The following is a 14611-nucleotide window of genomic DNA, read 5'->3' on the forward strand; positions in this document are numbered from 1 at the left end:
ATGACAGCATTTATTTTTAAAAATTAATTATTTATTTAAAATGGAAGTATAGTTGATTTACAATATCGTGTTATTTACTGCTGTACAGCAAAGTGATTCAGTTACACATATACAGGCATTCCTTCTTGTTTAAAAATATTCTTTTCCGTTATGGTTTATCACAGGATATTGCACATAGTTCCCTGTGCTATACATTAGGACCTTGTTGTTTATCCATTCTATATATAAAAGCTTACATCTGCTCACCCCAGCCTCCCACTCCAGCTCTCCCCCAACACCCTCCCCCTTGGCAACCACTAGTCTGTTCTCCATGCACGACAGCATTTAAATAACAGTTTAAGAGCCACAGGGTACACTGTGACTTGTACAACAGTTTTGGTTCTAAAAGCATGTCGACATTCCTGAGAGTGGAGGAGAAACAATCTTATTTTCCTTGAAAAACTCTAATGGAAGAAGTACCAGAGGGCAGAAAAACCAGTGGTCTCCTTGTGTGGAGTAAGAGAAAGGGACATTTTAAACTCCAGAGGAGAAACTGAAGTGTGCAAACTGTCACAACAGTTCTTTTCTGTTTGAAAAATCACGCTTTTCGTCTGGTGTGAAATTTCGCAAACAAAACCAGCTAAAGGAAGGACAAAAGATCGTGATGTTTCAATGTTATATTTCCATTGTTTACATGCCTATTTGCCTGGTCATTCCTCAGCTGGGGCAAACTAACTTGAGACTCTAACAGCTCCAATTTTCACAGAGGGAATGACATAAGACAATTCATTTGTCATTTAAATCCCATTCCTTGATGACAGGTTATGCAGCACCCAAATGGAACACTAAATCCTTTAAAATCACTTCCCTGATGGTCCAAGCGGTACATTCTACTTGTATTGGGTCACTTGGTATTCAACAGTTACAACAAAGGAAATAGAACAATTGTCAGGGTATCAGTGACATCCAAAGAGAACAGAGCATAAAAGTCAGGCCAGAGATAAAGGAACCTGCACACACGTGCCCAAACCGATAGCAATAATAGTTAAAAATAATATAGCACTTCAACCTGGATTTTGGGAGTTTTTCTGCAGTCAGATAATTATCAAAAACATCATCAACAAAAGAGGATAGAGAGGAGAGAAGGGGATTTGAGCGAACTGTGTAAAGAGCTCTTTTCCAGTGTCTTTATGTTAAGGAAAGAATGTTTGAAAAGACAGGCAGCTCTGAGCTCCTGATCATTCTACACAGTACCCTACATTTCTGTTTTTTTTTAAATATAAATTAAAAAAAATTTATTTATTATTTATTTTTAGCTGTGTTGGGTCGTCCTTGCTGCACGCGTCCTTTCTGCGGTGAGCGGGGGCTACTCCTCGTTGTGGTCCTCGGGCTTCTCATTGCGGTGGCTTCTCTTGTTGCGGAGCTCGGGCTCTAGGTGCGCGGGCTTCAGTAGTTGTGGCGCGTGGGCTCAGTAGTTGTGGCTCACGGGCTCTAGAGTGCAGGCTCAGTAGTTGTGGCGCATGGGTTTAGTTGCTCCGTGGCACGTGGGACCCTCCCGGACCAGGGCTCGAACCCATGTCCCCTGCATTGGCAGGAGATTCTTAACCACTGCGCCACCAGGGAAGTCCATTTCTGGGTTTTTTTAGTGAAAAGAATTCTACTAGGCGGTGTTTGTGATTTGGGATCTCAGGACGCCAGGGTTGATTTCGTCTCTCTCTACAAGACTGGCTCTGAGGGAATGAGGCGAGGCTGACCAGTTATCCTCAGCCTTATGATGGAATGGGGTGGCAGGTGGGCAGCAGTTTTCTGAGGGGTGGGCTTCATGGGCAGCTTGTTTTGTGATGCTCAGGTTCCCCAGTAAAGGAAAGGAATGCAGGGAAGGCTGGGGAGGAGTCACCCCTGGGAAAGAAACCACCACTAGTGACGGAAATGGTAGGCAGCCCTGTAGAAACCTGAATCCCAGTCATTGGGATCCCAGCCCAAATGGGAGAAAATACAGCAAGGTGGCTAGGAGTGTAGATTTTGGAATGTGGCTGATCTGGGTTTGGATCACTTTCCACGCTTTCTAAGCTGAATGATGTAGGACACGTTGATGATCAAGTCAGATTCTCAGCTCCCTCCTCCATAAAAGGGATTGGTAATATATATCCAAGAGGGAAGATGAAATAATGTCTGTAAGATACGTAGTCAGTCCTAATATGATAAATGAGAGGATAATTATTGTTTAACTTTCGTAAATCTTTGCATGGTGGTGGGGTCCTGATGAGGAAGCAGTTCATATGGTTGAAAAGTGGAAAACAAAACAAGACAAACAGAAGCCTCCTAAAGGATGTACGATGTTTTATCGGTCTAAACATAATTTCCAAGATACGAGCTAATCCTAGATAAGTGTGTGGTCTGCGTGAAACAGAAGATTCCAGATCCCCTGCCCTCCAACAATCAGGGAGGAGAAAATATGAATAAGATGAATACAAAAGGCAGCAATGCATAATTAAAACAACGGCTAACATTTACTAGCCCCAACCTTGGTCCAGGCCCTGCTGTAAGCATTTCGCAAAATTCTCTCATTTTCTGCCCACAACGACCCTGAGATAGATACTGGGATTAATCCCGACTTGGAAACGGAGGCAGAGAGGTTTAATAAGTTGTCCGAGCCTATACCGCCATAAACAGCAGAGCCAGAGTTAAAATTTAGGTAGTTTGGCAATAGAGTTCTCTTGTCTCTTGTTAGTCATTAAGATTAAATTACACACTAAGATGTGTCATAGTCTAACAGGCAGCATTTTTCCCTTCCTGGTGATATGTAAAATAATGGTGTATCTTAGAATTGGGGCAGCTTCTTGCGATGAAATACGTATGAGTGACACCATGCACTCACCACAAAGAGGAAATAGTGTTAGTTTGTCGTGGAGCCCTTGTTCTGACCCCCTCTGCTTTATCCATCCCACAGAGGGCACAGACCTTGGAAACAGGGGTGGGGAAGTGAGAATGATTCTGCTGTCCGCCAGTCAGTCTGCCTTTCCACCAGCAGGACTATATCACAGATTATTTATAACTGTCTGAGCATCAGGTCTTTGAGATAAATGTAACGAAATGAAGCCTGCTGCCTTCCCATTTGCTTTGTAGGGAGCCTCAACAGTGGGTCACTGCAGTGACTGTGTTGTTTTATATTATCTCGTGTTAATTATTCTTCTCCACCCTGGAATAAAATCACCTCCTTCAGGTCACCTCTGAAAATGTGAATCTTTCCAGTCATCTAGGGAAGAAGCATGTTCCTGGCTAGGAAACAGAAATCTAGAAGGTAGGAAGGTGAGAGAAATTCCAGCTTTCTCTTGGCTTTACTCACTGGATCCAGACTTTGAGATGTCTCCAGAGAGTTCAAGATCATCCTTGAGGTAGATCCCAAAAGGGACTTCTGCTACAGAGGGACCCCAAACTGTGGAGGAGTAGCCCTAATTTACAAGCTGACTATCTCAGGTATTGCTTTTTGCCCAGAGAAATCACTCTGGGCTATTAGGCAGAAAGGGATTCTCTATAGGAAGTTTTGAGCTTACAAACTCTCTGGAAGGGCTGGTCTTTAGGTTGGGTGATCAGGAATGACTCTTAGAACTGCAGATCTGTCCTGCCAGGGAAGCTGGTCCATCTGCCACAATCTGGAGGGTGGGAATCAAAGGTCTTCACTGGTCTACTGATTTCAGGACTCCCTGTGTGGCTGGATCCAGAGATCCAATGCTGTAACTGCCTCTCAACCTCCAGAAGCTGGAGTTCAGACCAATGAAGGCTGAAGCAGAAATATACCACATCTCCATGACCTGCTTGCTGGCATAAGAGTCATAATGGGTGTAACCTGTGCTTTTTTTCCACCTTCCAAAACTCACAAGCGTGTATCTATTCTTATCCAGAACCTGATCTGCCAAGGAGTCTGTGAAATGTTAGGTTGTTTTTTTTGTTGTTGTTTGTTTTGTTTTCCAGACTCTGACATTCAAGAAAAAACAGAAATGTCGGGGCTGCATGGCGAGTGCCCATCAACCATATCTGACACAGTTCGTTTCACGTTATCCCATGTACTTGTTTTCTTTTATTGGCCTTTAGGCTTAAGGAAAGATCTGTTTAAGAATTCAGGCCTTGGCCCATCTGTTGCCCTGTAGAGTGAGAGGGAAGCTAGTAGTTGGGTCAGAATGTTAAAATCGGGTGGTGCCTCAAGAACTGTGTGAGGTCTAGGATTTCATCCTTCCTCTAAGCTAACAAGTTAGCCTGCTACTGTTTCATGGATCCTGGGGAGGCGAGGCTGCAGAATCAGAGACAACGTACGTCGTTCCTCATGCAAAAGCAGCAGGCCGAGTGTCAGGCTGATATGTGTTCCAGCCCCCGTGCCCCCAAGTCCTAGGAGTGATGCAGAGTCCATTGTGGACGCCTGCACACACATTACAGGGGAGGAGCGTTGAGCCTGGGGGGCTTCCCTGGAGTACGCAGAACCAAGCCTGTTCTCCGGCCAGGCAGAAAGGTTACCTCACCCCTCAAGGTTGCCAGCTGCAAACACAGCCCTGAGAACTGGCCTGGGTGAAGAGTGGCGAGGGCCTTGCATTTTCGACATACCCACAAAGAATGGGTGGAGATGCTGAGGGCCGTGGCAGATGGCCTCTCCTCTCTCGTGCCTTCCCCAGGCCCTGGTGGCAGCAGAGGTAATTACGAAAATCTTTCAAGGGAATGCGAATCTTTGGGGACAAATGTCTCTTCTTCACAGGAAATTTTCTCCTCATTACTAGCCTTGGAGTATCTGGCATTTTCTTTTGTTTTTTATTTTCTTGGCTGCACGACGCGGCATGCGGAACTTCCCCGACCAGGGATCGAACCATGCCCCCTGCAGTGGAAGCGCGGAGTCTTAACCACTGGACCGCCAGGGAAGTCCCTCTGGCATATTTTTATTAAGGGAGGTAGCAGTTTCTAGGAGGTCCTGGTCGATAGAGTCTTGTCATCTTGTCCTGACTGCTTCCCAGAGGCACTGCCTGATTTCTTGGCTCCTTTAGAGGGTGACGAAGTATCCAAGTGTTCATCAGACTGTTTCTTGGGCTGGGGACTTGCAGTGCTAAAACTGACATGGTGGTCACCATACTCAATTCACTGTACCCCAGGGCCAGATCTGCCCCTCTTCTGCTTTACCCAGATTGAAATTTACTTCTCAGTAAGGGAATAAATGCCAAGTTCTGTTAAGCGGGTACCTTATAATCAGTAATACCATGTTGGATATTTGAAAGTTGCTAAGAGAGTAGATCTTAAACATCCTCACCACAAGAAAAAAAAATTGTCACCAAATATAGATTTACTGTGGTGATCATTTTGCAATATATACATACTATATCAAATCAGTATATTGTACATCTAAAACTAATACAGGGGCTTCCCTGGTGGTGCAGTGGTTAAGAATCTGCCTGCCAATACAGGGGGCATGGGTTCGAGCCCTGGTCCGGGAAGATCCCACATGCCGCGGAGCAACTAATCCCGTGCGCCACAACTAATGAGCCCACGTGCCGCAACTACTGAAGCCCGTGCGCCTAAAGCCCATGCTCCGCAACAAGAGAAGCCACCGCAATGAGAAGCCCGTGCACCGCAACGAAGGGTAGCCCCTGCTCACCGCAACGAAGGGTAGCCCCTGCTCACCGCAACTAGAGAAAGCCCGTGCACAGCAACAAAGACCCAATGCAGCCAAAAAAAAAAAAAGAGATGTCGGGAATTCCCTGGTGGTCCAGTGGTTAGGACTCTGTGCTTTCACTGTCAAGGGCATGGGTTCAATCCCTGGTGGGGGAACTAAGATCTTGCAAGCCCCATAGCATCGCCAAAAAAAGAAAAAAAAATAAATTAAAAGAATAGAGATGCAATTTAATTATGTCACAAAGGTTAGTAATCTGTATACTTCTTCAGGTTCTGTGAAAATAAAGCTGTATTTCAATTAGATATATTGAAATACATTGAATTGAATTTATATGTATGTATGAAATGTTACCTTTAAAATACAACTTATCCTCTCTTCAAGAACCAATACCTAATTCAATTAGAGTACTGGCAACTATGTATTATATTTTAAGCCCAGAAAATATTCTAGACCCAAACCCAGTTCTTCTTCTTTTGTCTGGGAGACCTCTGAATGGAAACTTCTTAAGGAAAAAGGGATGGGAGTGGAGGAAGGGGTCCCTTCTGCTTTCCCTACCCCATTCTCCAGAGCAGCTAGATTTTAAGCCCATAGAATGGCCTAGGTAATTCCAAAAGCTACATCTTATTATATGAAGATTGGGAAAGAAGCAATTTATGTGTAAATTAGACGGATTAGTGACTTAGAAGAAGCATCAGCATGCCTGGAAATTTGAAGAGTTTATAGTCATGTGCTTCCTCTCCCAGCATACCTAACAAGGCAGGTATTCTGGTCTCGGCAACTGTACTCTTTCATATCGTGTGAAATAAGCCATGGGGGTAGCAGAATCCCATGAAGTAAGTCCATCTTTTTTTCTCTGAATCTGAAGATTAGGGCTGATGGAGGTACACCTGGCCTTTTCCAAAGTCACATTTAACTATGAAAGGGAAAGCTCAAGAATGTCTGTTGCTAAATATTTTCTTCTTGTTTCCTGTATGAGTAGCTAATTGGATCTTTTGTATCCTGTCTATACATCGTGATCTTTCCATTAGTAGTAATAAAAAAACCTATAGGTTCTTAGAATTGTGTTCTGGTGTAACTGTGGTAATTGACCATGAATAAACAGCATGTGGCAGGGACACGATTATTTGACTTTCAGCAAGGAAGCCCTCTGCTGGCACCTGATGCGACAGATTGAATTTGCTGTAGAACACTGATGTCTATGGCTGAGCCTGAAATGAGAGAATGGGCCACAGAGCTTGCAAGGATGTAATAGGAGGAAGATTGATTCTGTTTGGATCCAGAATAAGCTCAGAGGAGTAATCAGGTACAGGAAGTGCCACATAGTAGCTAAGATCTGGGCCAGGGTGGCAGCTGGAGACATATTTCCTGTTTATGGAAAAGTGACAGTGGGCTTGATGGCATCTCAAGAAGACGGGACAGGGGCAGGGGATGAGGAATGAATGTCTTTGCCCTGTCTGATCGGTCAGTTTGGTACTTGCCGGATCAGTGCTATCTCGACGTGGATTTGGGGCACACACCGACTGTTCTTTGGTGTCAGCTGACTTATTTTGTCCTCTAAGGATCAGCTGTACATATGGTGGATGTTGGGCTAAAGTGAGATAATTAACAGATACAAGATGCATCGAAAAGTCAAGCTGCTATATGATTAAAAGGGAGAGAGTATAGGGTCAGAGGTAAGAGCATGGACTTTTTTTTTTTTTTTTTAGCAAAAGAAGGATTGATGTGACAGAGCACATTTTCAAAATATGCACATCTCATGTCCAGGGCTCTCTGAGAAGGGCACAAACATTTATTGGCTATACTATGCACTAAGGCACAGGCTGAATGTCTCACCTATGTCATTTCATTCTACCCTCTCGGGACTTTCAAGTAGGTAATTGTGTCCTCATTTTACAGATGAGGAAATCAAGATAAATAACCACTGAATAAATTGTTCGTGGCCATAATTGAGCTGGGATGAAAATTCACGTTGATTCTATACTCTTTTCACTATCCCATGATGCTTTCCGGTATTAAATGGGCTCTCCTAAGAGAATAAATAATCTATTATCTTTGGGCCTTTAAAATTGTCACGTAAAACACTATAAGAAACAGTTAGTGGAAGCTTATTTCTCTATCCAAAAATTAAAAAAAAAATCTATCTTGGAGTAAAATGATTCTTAAAGCAGATTGAAAGCTTATTTTAGCCTTCCCTAGGGAATGAAGTATCATGGAGCATGGACTTTTTAATCATCCTGAGACTAGCTATGTGCCTTTACCAAGTTACTTCATCTCTCTCCACTTCCCTCATCACGCTGTAAAGTTGACCCAGCGCTCTCACTGAAGGCCAGGGGCCACTGAAGTGACTTTGGCACGGCAGCAGTGGTCAGTGCAGTCACCGGTAGAACAGCCCCTCCCCTAGCTAGATCACCATCTTCCTTTGTCAAAGCTCTTCAGTCTCCTCCCACATGCTACAGCTAATGGGCTCTTTTCGGTTATCATCCTATTTGGCTTCTCTTCAGCCTTTCCTGCGTCTGAGCACGCCCTTCTTAAAGTTTTCTGCTCCCCTGGCTTCTAAGACAGTCCCTCTTTTCTGACTCTTCACAGATCTCTCTGACCCTTGCTTCTAATCTCCCTTCTTAGATGTTCCCCTCTCCGGCTCTCAGATCATGGTGTCCCCAGGGCCCTGCCCTTAGCCTACCTCTCCTCAGATCTCCTGCACCATCTTCCTTCTTCACCTCATGCTGTCTCAGGCTAATGCCTCCTAATCCACTTCCCTAATCTGGGATGCCTGTGTGTTATATGTCCACTGGCTTATGGGACATGTACACTCGGATGTCCCAAAGGCATTTCGAAGTCAATGCACCTAAAGGAGAAGCATCTTTCCCCTAAGATCATGTTTATCCTCCTATGTTTTTCTGGGACCTCATCCACCCAGTCACCCAAGTGTGAAGCTTGAGAGATCCTATATTGGCCCATTTTCTCAGTCTCCAGATGACATCAGCTTTCAAGTCTGGCCACTTCTACCTTGTCAGTGTCTTCAAGCAGTTCCTTCCTCTCCATGCTCCCACCACTGAGATGGCTTCCTAACTTGTCTCATGCCCTCCGAGTGGCTTAGAGTCACCCACCACTGCCAGAACCAGCTTTCTGGTGACCAAGTCAGAATGGCACTGGCCCTTCAGAGCTCACAGCACACGACTTATGAAGCCCTTGCTGATCTTTCCTACTCTGCCACTCTTGCCGTGAGCCCTCTGCCCCACCCCTGCAATCACCCTGCGACTCACCTACCTATTTCCCTTCAGCACCGTGCCCCGGTGCCTTTGCACATGCCTTTCTTTCTGCCTGGAAATGAAGATCTAATTGGTTAATAATGGATATTAGGTTCTCCAGTGTTACCCTGTATAGAATTTACCACGTTGTTTTAGGCTACTTACAGGGGTATGTCTTCCACAAGACACAGGTTTCCTCAGCCCAGGGATCTGTCCTGTTCATCTTTGGTCCCCAGAACCTACTATGGTTTCTGAGACATGGTGGGTGTCCACGGCTCAGAATAAACGAACAGAAACAATTTCCTTATTCCGGGTGGGCTCTCTACCTCAGCAGCTGACTTTTCTGGAGACCTGCTCCCTCTGGCTCCTCGCGTTCCCCCGCCTCTCAGGTGATGGGCAGCCGGGTGGCTCGCTGCCTTCGGGCTGGGTTGGGCTGGGCTGGGCGGTTGCCCGCGCGCCTGCGCCCTCTGCTGCTCCTCTCGGGGCGCGTCTGCGCGAGGGTCCGGAGAGGCTAGGGAGACAGTCGAGGGGTGGGGGGAAGAGTTCAGCCTGAGTCACAGACTTCATTCACTGATTCTCGGCGGCTGGACCGAGGCTGCCTCCTGAGGGGACTCCCAACTACTCTCGCACCTCCAAGGTCCCCACCTCCCGCCGTTCCACTCTCAGCCGAACAGACGGACCGGCTGACTCACGAGTGAGTAGCGGCGGCTCGTGCGCCCCGGCAGCGCGGCGAGCTGTCCCTGGCGGGCCTGTCCTCCTGCGGGTGGTGTGTGTCTGTGTGTGTGCGCGCGCGCGCGCAGGAGGTGTTCCCCAGGGCGCCACGCCGGCCCCGAGAGCCGCCGGCCGGGGTCTGTGTGCCCTTCCGAGGCTGCGCTGCGGTGCGGGTGCCCGCTCCGCAGGGGCTCGGGCGCCCCCGGCGCGGGGAGCGAGTTTGCCGGGATTCCCCGGCTCGGTGCGCGGCAGCCGGTGGGGTTCCCCGGGAAGGCGCCTGGGCAATGAGGCGGCGGGGAAGCCCCGGCTGTGAGTGGCTGGCGGGCCGGGAATCTGGGAGCGGGGCTGGCACAGTAGAGCCGAGGGAGACGCCGGAGCGGCCGCCCCTGGATCCCAAGCTCTCCGCCTTTCTCCCTTACCCTTCCTCCTTTCTTTTCTCAGCAGCATCACAAAAGCGCGCGGCAGAGTGAAACCCAATGCAGCGAAGTCCGGCTCTTTTCTCCCACCTGGTGCACATCCCCCCGGGCCGGAGGAATGGAGTGGGAGTCCCCGAGATTTGGGGCGCAGGTTTACCCCGGGGACACACCTGTTTTCGGCTCGCGTTTAATTCAAGCAGGGTGCCGGATCGCGCGAGGGGGTTCCGACACAGACACGCCGGTGTGTGTGTGTGTGTGTGTGTGTGCGCGCGCGTGCGCGCACCCGGAGCCCACGCTCGCGGGCTGCGCGGGATGTAAATAGCACACCTCCCTGGCCGCCTGCGAGTGCCAAGCCGGATCCGTGGGCTCCCAGCGCGCTGTGACAACGCGCCGGCATCTCTTTGTTTGGTTGTGGCTTCCCCACCTCTCCGCAATGCAAATTGATTTTCTGTTTCGCTTGACACAGCGCGCTGGGACTTCGTGTGGGCCGCAGCCTCGAACGCTCCTGGTATTTGTAATTGAATAGTTCTCCCCGGCGGCTGGGGGCAGGGGTGTTATTTTTAGTGTTGGGAATAAAGAGGCAAGCACTCTGACCTTTTTGCTGTTGCCTTGGGCTTTGAATACATGTCTCTGATGGAGAAGACGGATTCACATCCAGTCGCGCACACGTGCCTGCGCACAATTGTGTACACACATTTCTACACACCTAGCTTTCCCCCTTTCTTTTATTTTTAAAAATCGGGAGTGGGAGTGCACAGTGTTTGTAAACCAAAACCAAAACCAAAACCAAAACCAAAAAACTTTCCTTTGTTCTTTTGGGCCTTTTCCATTTTGAGTAATGGAGTAGGAGTGCCAAAAGGTTGCAATTAGTTCACTAGAATAATAGACACTGTCTCTGAGTCAGAGCTGCCAGGTTGATAATTATTAACATATAACAGCAGATGCGCTGTTTAAGGCAAAAGGGGCGGGGCGGGGGCAGGTCCACGGTAGACAATGAGGGAGGGTCTCTGCAGACCGCCTGCTGCTTATTGTTCCGGCACTAGAGGCTGCAGCCTGTAGCCGCCTCCTCCTCTAGGGCTTCGCTCCTCTTTCATCCCTCGGTCTCACTTGGGACCTTCCGAGTGCCCCAGCGCTGTCCCCCGGGGCGCCGGGACGCCAGTCCCAGCCGCAGCCGCCCTTCGCTGACCGCCCTCTCTCTGCTTTGCAGGTTGGCAGCTTTGCGCCCGAGGGTGTCGCGAGCCGAGGCGTTGAGGACCGAGCGCCTCTGGCCCAGCCAGCCGGGCGGGATGCGGCGCGGGCTGCAGCGCTAACCGCCCCCACGCTGGGCACTGGGCGTACGCGCTCCGGGCTGCAGGCGGAGCGGCGGCGGCGGCGGAGGGGATGCGCCCGGGACGCGCAAGGCTCCTGCCGCGAGCTGCCAACCCGAGGTGGACCCTAAGGGCTCATCGCAGGACCGCGCGGACCCCTGCCCTCCGGGGCACGCGGCTGAGGAGCCTCGGGGCCGCGTCTGCGGTCAGGATGCTCTGGGCACCTCCCTGCTGGTGAGGATGCCCTACTGCGCGGCTCCGCATCCCCAGCCCCGGTCCCTGGTGGGCACGACTGCCTGGGCCCGGCTTCGGCCCCTCCTGCCGGTGGATGAGAAGGGCCGGAGTCCTTGAGTGCGACCGGCGATCGAATCTGAATTCTAAGAGCCATGGAAGGAGGCACTGGGCTGCAGCCCCAGGCGGGAGAGCAGCTGGAGGCCAGCGCCAGAGTAGGAACGGTCCAAGAGAAGTGCGAACCCGAGACCTTTAGGTCCAAGAGTTTACCCGCCCTGAACAGCGCCTCCTGCAGGCCAGACCTGAATCCTGCCGGAGAAGACTCCAAGTCCGCCTCTGGCCATCAGGAGTTGAAGCCAGGCCCTGGCCCGCGGGCCCCAAGCCCCTACGCCCCGTCTACTTCGGCAGAGATGGCAGGGCTGGTGGAAAGTCACCACAGGGTGGAAATCGGCAAACCCATATCGGTGTCCTCCACTTTGGCCATGCTCCAGGGCAGAAGGTGCCTCTATGTGGTCCTCACCGATTCCCGTTGTTTCCTGGTTTGCATGTGCTTTCTGACCTTCATCCAGGCGTTAATGGTCTCCGGGTACCTGAGCAGTGTCATCACCACCATCGAAAGGCGCTACAGTCTGAAGAGTTCCGAGTCAGGGCTGCTGGTCAGCTGCTTTGACATCGGGAGCCTGGTGGTGGTAGTGTTCGTCAGCTACTTTGGCGGCCGGGGGCGGCGGCCCCTGTGGCTGGCCGTGGGGGGACTCCTCATTGCCCTGGGGGCCGCCCTTTTCGCTTTACCTCACTTCATCTCGCCCCCCTACCAGATCCAAGAGCTGAATGCCTCGGCGGCCAACTACGGCCTGTGTCAGAATGGCAACTCCTCGGCCACGACGGAGCCTCCCACCTGCCTCAAGGACTCGGGGGGAAACAGTCACTGGGTCTATGTGGCTTTATTCGTTTGCGCGCAGATTCTCATTGGAATGGGCTCCACACCTATTTATACCCTGGGACCAACCTACTTAGACGACAATGTCAAGAAAGAAAATGCATCCTTGTACCTAGGTAAGACTTTCCTCTCGGATAAGCTTGCACTCAAAAATCAAAAGGAAGCACTTTCACATTTTACTGGATGTTGTATATTGTGTATAATATATGGCGTTATATATATGCATTAAGCTTCAGTTTATCTTCTTTTTCTTTTTTTTTTGGCCTTAGTGTGGTGTGTTTTCTGTTTGGGAAAGAATCAAATAGTTGAGCATTCTTTGAACTAATTTTCAGACTCACACTTGTCTTTTCCCAAGTAATACAAACTTTTAACTGTGGGGTGGTGCTTCTCTCTGTTGCTGCCTATCTTTGGAGAAGCTCGAATTTATCAAGCTTATCTTCTCAAAGCTGTCCTTCTAGAAGGGTCAGGAAGGAATAGAAGTAACTGCTGTGTGTGGAATAAGGTTATTTACTACTTTCATCCACTGCTGCTTCTCATTCCTGCCCCCAAGAGCAGAGTTAGTGGAGAACCCAGACTACATGAAACACACTTTATTGACTTCATATCTGTATTCATTACGTATCATCTGTGTCGCTATTTAGAAAAAACTTGAATGATACCGAATGACTAGATTATCTTTATACAGAAGCAACATCACAGGTTGTAAAGTTTATCCAAAACGATTTTTGTTGTTGGTTTGAAGACCCTCAGTTACAGGATGTTGGGGGAAACATTACTATTTTCTGAAAAGCAGTTCTCTTGGACAGTGAAAGGGCAGTGGGAGTGATACTCAACGAAGAGGGCTATGCGTTTTGCTCAGTATGACTGCCGTCCCCAGAATCGGTTACACAGGGTGTTTGAGCCATTTATAGTCCCCAGTAACTGGCCCAAATGCATCAGGACCAGAGTTTTATTATTTGTTTTTATTATTAAATGTAAGAGAAAGAAATTTCTGTTCAGGCAGAGAGGAATAGCTTGCTTGTTACTTTGCCTCCACGTTTTCTAACATTTGTTGTGACACATTTTCAAACATCCAGGAAACTTGAAACAATAGTTCAATGAACGTCAGTATATCCACCACCTAGGCTCAATGATTGTTCACTTTATCATATTTACTTTATCAGTTTGTGTGTGTGTATAGAAATATATATATTTTTGGATGGGAGGTTAAGCCCTTTGAAAGTAATTGTAGACACCTTTAGGCTTCAGCACATATCTTCTGAAAATAAGGACATTCTTTTACATAACTCAGGAGCTTAAACGTCCTAAGAAAGCTAATAACCATTCCATATGGTCATCAAATTCCAGTCCATATTCAAATTTCCTTAATTGTCCACTCAGAGTCTCTTTTAGCTATATACATTTTCTTTTTAAAAAAATTTTATTACTGATATTTATTTTTTTAAAGTAATTTTAATTAATTAATTAATTAATTAATTAATTTATTGGCTGCGTTGGGTCTTCGTTGCTATACGCGGGCTTTCTCTAGTTGCAGTAAGCAGGGGCTACTCTTCGTTGTGGTGCATGGGCTTCTCATTGCGGTCACTTCTCTTGTTGCTGAGCATGGGCTCTAGGTGCGTGGGCTTCAGTAGTTGTGGCACATGGGCTCAGTAGTTGTGGCTCGCGGGCTCTAGAGCACAGGCTCTGTAGTTGTGGCGCACGGGCTTAGTTGCTCCGCTGCATGTGGGATCTTCCCGGACCAGGGATCTACCCTGTGTCCCCTGCATTGGCAGGCAGATTCTTAACCACTGTGCCACCAGGGAAGTCTGCTACATACATTTTCAAACCAGGAGCCAGTTGAGATTCATTTATACATTGCATTTGGCTGTTTGCCTTCTTAGCATTTGCTAAACTAGAACAGTGCCTCAACTTTTTTCTTTCTCTACCACATAGACTTTTTGAAGTGACAAGGCTAGTTGATTTGTGGAATGTTCCACATTCTAGATTAATCTGATTATTTCCTCGTGGTGTCACTTACCTTGTTCCTCCATTCCCTATATTTCTTGTAAACCGGGAGTTCAAAGGTGTAATTCGATTCAGACGAAACGTTTTCGGCCAGACTACTTCATAGGTGACACTCCGTGTTTTCGATT

At 48.2% G+C, this 14611-nt stretch overlaps 1 protein-coding gene across 1 annotated transcript in view; it reads left to right on the forward strand.

The window, feature by feature from the left end:
• The first annotated feature begins 10913 nt into the window (after positions 1-10913).
• Positions 10914-14611, forward strand: part of SLCO5A1 (solute carrier organic anion transporter family member 5A1) — a 124543-nt gene continuing 120845 nt past the window's right edge. The window contains 1 exon segment of the mRNA XM_089899050.1: positions 10914-12595. Within this exon segment, the coding sequence (XP_089755176.1) occupies positions 11698-12595 (898 nt within the window). The 5' untranslated portion in view covers positions 10914-11697.

This window comes from Delphinapterus leucas, chromosome 17 (genome assembly GCF_059928025.1).
Source record: "Delphinapterus leucas isolate spDelLeu-1000000601 "Yukka" chromosome 17, BTC_Dleu_Yukka2, whole genome shotgun sequence".
NCBI lineage: Eukaryota > Metazoa > Chordata > Mammalia > Artiodactyla > Monodontidae > Delphinapterus > Delphinapterus leucas.